Raw genomic sequence first — 5,477 nt, forward strand, 5'->3', positions numbered from 1 at the left:
TTCAAATATTATAAGTAAGTTTGATGCGGTCAACTCGGACAACTACTCCATCTCTATAGTGAGTGCTCTCCACCTCTTCTATGACGCTGATCAGGCGTTCCACCACGCTACTGGCCATTGTCCACGGTGCAGGGGTGCCTTTTTCCTTGGCCGTGAGTAAACCTCGTTGCTCTTCTGTCAGGTAGGAAGGCTTCCCTCCGCTAACTCGACGGAGTTTCGGAGGTGGCGGATAAACGGTTTCCTCTATCAGCGATCGGGAACCCGGGGACAAGTCAATTCGAACTTCCATCGGCTCCATTGGCGAGGGTTGTTTAGCACCTCGGCTCCAACTCCTTTTCTCACGATGATTCCTTCTCACATGGCCCCGCAATTTGTCTCGGGTGGAGAACGTTTCATGACAACTTGTGCACTCATATAGCCTATCTGTATCCGTTCGGGTGACAGGGCGAACTGCCTCTCTTTGGCTGGTACTTTGGTCTGTAAAACAGAAAAAAAAAACTTGTTATCAGAACTGGCAATGATTTGTTTGACCGGTTTGGTAAAACATCTCCGGTACCTCGCCGGACGTCGCCGTTCCCTCCTCGGACACCGGTTCCTGGGAGAAGTTACACTGTCGGGTCCTTCCGCAACCGGGTCGGGTACTTCAGGTTCAGGTAATTCACGTATTTCGGGTTCTTGCGCCTAGCCAGTTACTGGATTTCCCTCGTACGGTTTCAGTTGATCACAGTGGACCACACGCCTTGCTCCTCGAGGACTTAACTGAATCCGGAAAGTGACCTCTGTCAACTTATCGATGATTAGGTAAGGCCCTTTCCATCTGCACTCTAGTTTAGGGGACATCCCCTTACGCTTGGTTTGGTCATACGTCCACACAAACTTTCCAGGTACAAGATTTGGCTCTTCGGAAAGTTTATCGTACCCCTTCTTTTGTCTGCGAGCACTGATCTTCAGTACATCTCGGGCACGGGCACCTGCTTTTTGCAACTGGGATCTGACTCTGGTAGCTAAATCTGGTTCGTCTGGCATGGTTTGCGGCACTTCCACTGACAAATCTATCGGGGTACGCACCTCCGTTCCTAACATAAGCATATTAGGAGATTCACCAGTAGACTCTTGGGGTGTTGATCGGTACACGAAGGTCGCATACGGAAGTCGCTCGTCCAAATCTCGTTGATGGTGGACCGGGTCCAACATCATGGCCACCATGTTTATCAGTGTCCGATTAAACCTCTCAACCATACCGTCTGACTTAGGATTATATGGCGTCGTACGGGTTTTCTTTATGCCTAACATACGGCAGGCCTCTGCTAACACTTTAGACTCAAAGTTCCGTCCTTGATCTGTATGTAGTTGTGCTAGAACGCCGAACCTCAAAACAAATTTCTCTACAAAGGATTTGGTGACCGTATCGGCTGTTTGATCGGGAATAGGATACGCTTCCGTCCACCTCGTTAGGTAGTCACCCACTACCAACACGTACTTAATGGCCTGGGAAGTCCATGGCCACTCGTTCCACAGGTTCTGACACGGACCAATGTTGCAAAGGAGCCCTACGCTTCTTCGGAGGTGACTTTTTGCGGGCACATTGGTCACAACAACGTATCCAGGCTCGTACAGAAAGGTTAATCTGGGGCCAGTATAACCTCTGCTTTACTCGTGCAAGGGTCTTTCGGACCCCCAAGTGCCCACTCGTCCTTCAACCGTGCAACTCTCGTAAAACATCAGGTCTTAAATCTTTCGGAAGCACTGGTTTCCACCTAATCTCGTCCCCCTCATCCGACTCCCATCGTCTGGCCAATGCTCCTTCCCGTATCTCCAGAACTTCCCAGAGTGTCCAGTAGGCACGTTCCTCTGGAGCTACCGTACATCTTCCAAGTTGTGACAGGGATTGCCCGCTTCCTTGGGGGTGAGGACCCAGTTTATGGACGGATCTTCTAGTTGCTGGGCACGTAGGTTTTCAAGTGATAATTCTGGTTCAATTCTAGTCAGTGGTACTTGAGGTTCGACATGTGACTCTCCGGGTTCAATCTGAACTGGTTCCTTCTCCACTCCCCCCTTGACTCGTCCACACTGCTTGCAAGGTCGCCTAGAAAGTCCATCTGCATTCCCATGTTTGGTTCCCGGGCGGTGTTGTATCTCAATATTGTATTCACAAATTACCTCGAACCAACGGGTCAGTTGTCATTCTGGGTTCTTAAATTTTTTTAACCATTTTAGAGAAGCATGGTCCGTCCTAACCGTAATCTCCCGTCCGTACAGGTATTGACGAAAGTGTCGAAGGTAGACAACTACGGCCAGTAGTTCTCGCCTTGTCACGCAATAGTTGCGCTCAGCCTTTCCCAACTTTCGGCTCGCGTATGCAATGACTCGTTCTTGGTCTCCTTGCACCTGGGATAACACACCCCCTATGCCGACATCGCTGGCGTCCGTATCTAAAATGAATTTCCCTTTTGGAAGAGGGTAAGCCAGGATAGGTGATTTTAATAGTTTGTTTCAGGTTCAAAAAGGCTCGTTCCTGCTGTTCTCCCCAGTCGTAAGGTCGGGCCTTCTCAGTCAGCTGGTACAATGGCTTGGCTACACTGGAAAATCCTTCAATGAACCGGCGATAATATGAGGCTAGCCCAAGAAAACTTCTAATGTCACCTACGTTGTGGTCTCGGCCAATCCCGTACGGCAGCGATCTTTGAAGGGTCGGTTCTAATGCCCTCTCTTGAAACCACATGGCCTAGGTACAATACGGAACAACGAACATTTTGCTGGCTCTAATTTTAAACCTGCGTTTCCTAGGCGTTCGAGAACAGTGTCTAATCGGTCAATAGCCTTTGGCACACTCTTTCCATACACGATAATATCGTCCAGGTACACGAGAAGAGTCTCCCATTGTAGACCCGCAAGCACACGTTCCATAAGGCGCTCAAAAGTAGACGGAGCATTACACAACCCAAAGGGCATAACTTTCCAACTGTAATGCCCCCTCTCACGACAAAAGCAGACTTCTGTTGCGCCTCCTGGTCCAACTCCACCTGCCAATTTGAATAACCAGATGCCAGGTCCAAAGCCGGAAAAAAGTAGCTCCCGCCAGGGCGTCTAAAGAGCCGTCGATACGTGGTATCGGTACGCATCTTTTATGGTAGCTGCATTTAGTTTCCGGTAATCGACGCAAAACCTTCGGGTACCGTAATTTTTTCGCGACCAACACAATGTTGGCCCGGTTCAGCAGGTTCTGTACATCGTTCTGAATGCCTGGTAACGTACTGGATATCTTCGGGGCGCTTCTCTGATCGGCGCTACGTTTCCCGTCTGCATTGTTTGTTTAATTAAGCCGGTTCGGCCGATGTCATAGTCTCCGGCTGAGAACATGTTCTGGTGTTTATAGAGAAGTTGTGCCGCTCTGTCTGCATATTCATTTCCAACATTATCGACACTACTCTGGTACAAGTCTGACAAGCGATCTGGAATCTTGATTCCATATTCCTTACTACAGTTCGACTGGTCAAGTTCTTCTCGTACCTCGCTTACAGGGGCCAAGACTCCCACTTTGGTGTCTGCTTTCAGTGAACGTATTATTGGTCCCGGATTGTAAAACCTGAACGGGACTTGGGCAGCTTCTTGGCCTGGTTCGATGTCAACTGCTTGGCATATTCTCACTTTTGGCGAGAATTCATCGCCTTCCTGGTTGGAGCACTTAATTCGCTCGTGTCCTACTCGTAACTCTAGCGTACTAAAATCGATAACTCCTCCGGAATCTAAGAGAAAATCCATACCAAATTCACGGCGTACGGATGTTGGCCACGAGTACATTCAGGTTACGGGTCCGTTGACCAACTCGTGCTTCAAAATGGGCCTGGCCAAGTTCTTTCAACATTCCCCCGTCCACCTGGTGAATACCCAAATTGTAGGCTAGCAAAGGAGGCCTTTTTTCCGCTGGTATTTGGTAGTATACTGAAGCAGACAATATCGTGTCCTTAGCACCAGTATCCACCAATAAGTTAATCACTAATCCGTTTACGCTAACCTTCACGTACAACCCCTCCTTAGGGCCGGCTGCCTCTAAACACTGGTAAACAGGTTTACGCCGCCTTCTCTTTCTCTGGTTTCAGTTTCGGTTTTGCCCTTTTTTTCTCACAACCTTCCCCCGGGCTACTGGGTGGGTTGTTCCCTGTTTTTCCCGGAACTCGGGATGGATCTTGGTTCCTTCGGGTCTTACAATCACGTGCAAAATATCCAATTTCTCCGCAACGGTAGCAGCCGTTATCGGGACCTCGTCCTCTCAGGTTCCGTCTCCCTGGAGGGGGTCTAGCCCCGCTCTTATCGTGCATGGACATTAGAGCTGCTAATCGTTCAGTCAGCTGCTTCACGGCTCCTTCTAATTTAGAGAGACGTGCTGCACTTTCATCTTCCTGCAGTGTTCGTACGTATTTTGTGGGTTTAAGAGGCGACGACCTTCCAAATTTTGGAAGCCCTCCACGTTCAAAGCTGCGGCTAAAGCCTCGTCCAATGTCTTGGGACAGGAGCGGATGATAAGCGAAAAGATTACGTTTGATAGAAACAATAAATGAACAAAAAAAATACACCAGAAAATCGTATTATTTGTTTTCCTTTCTTTGTTTATTGTGCCTCTTTACTTTTTGACATAAACTAAGAAGAAGTGGAACGTCTCGGATATTTGATATTTAAAAGTAGGTTGACCGGTAAGCGTCCGAAAGGGACGCGGTCGTCGGCGAACATGCAGCACGTAGACTTGAGGCGTTCGTCCGCCCGCTCGTACAGCGTGTTTTGATCGCAAAGTTTGAGCTTGCAATCTCGCCAGCGAAATTTCCACGACGCAGGTTCCGATCTCACGGTCACGATCCTGTTCATCGTCCTCAGCTTCCGGTCGTATATTCCGCAGGAACGTCGGAAGGCTTGCACGAGCCGAGATTTCTTCTCGGTCAGGATGAACTCGTCGGCCCTAGCACCGCCGGCCCAATCTCTTATCACCCTTCCCACGGACACAAGTCCCTTCCTTATGCGGGCGTTGTGCGTCGACAGCTCCACGTTGAAGATGCGGACGTGGGTTGCCGGAACATGAGCGATAAACAGCTGGTCGAAGCATTTCGCCGATGCAAGACCGACCTCGTGAGCGTGACTCCTGAACGCTGCGATCACGCGAATGCGGGCGTCCGCATCGTTACCGAGTCGGTTGACGATCGCGGATTCCATGAACGGGTACGGATCGTACCCGACCCTCTCGCCGGACGCGGCCGCCCGCACCGCCTTTCCCTTTCGTCTCGAAGTCCGGAACTCGGTGAGGCCACGACAGTCGGCCGTTGGATCTCAAGGTCCGCGATCGCTGGGCACAGGAGGATAGCCGATGCTGATCTTGCCGCTCCACAGGTCGGTACGCATGTAAACTGGCAGGGATTTTCCTCCGCGCTTGTCGTACGTCGGTCCTTGAACCAGCACCTTGTGATCCCGAACCGTGTCGTTGTACATCG

At 50.2% G+C, this 5,477-nt stretch overlaps 1 protein-coding gene across 1 annotated transcript; it reads right to left on the reverse strand.

Moving 5' to 3' along the window:
* Positions 1–354: 354 nt before the first annotated feature.
* Positions 355–3,122, reverse strand: LOC117115315. The gene is made up of 4 exons (XM_033259057.1): positions 2,982–3,122; positions 1,862–2,160; positions 694–1,627; positions 355–477 (listed from the first exon to the last, which is right to left on the reverse strand). The coding sequence occupies exons 1-4, from the start codon at positions 3,120–3,122 to the stop codon at positions 355–357; spliced, it is 1,497 nt and encodes a 498-aa protein (XP_033114948.1).
* Positions 3,123–5,477: the final 2,355 nt, after the last annotated feature.

This window comes from Anneissia japonica, unplaced genomic scaffold (genome assembly GCF_011630105.1).
Source record: "Anneissia japonica isolate Jap-2015-1 unplaced genomic scaffold, ASM1163010v1 scaffold287800_len1627635_cov199, whole genome shotgun sequence".
NCBI lineage: Eukaryota > Metazoa > Echinodermata > Crinoidea > Comatulida > Comatulidae > Anneissia > Anneissia japonica.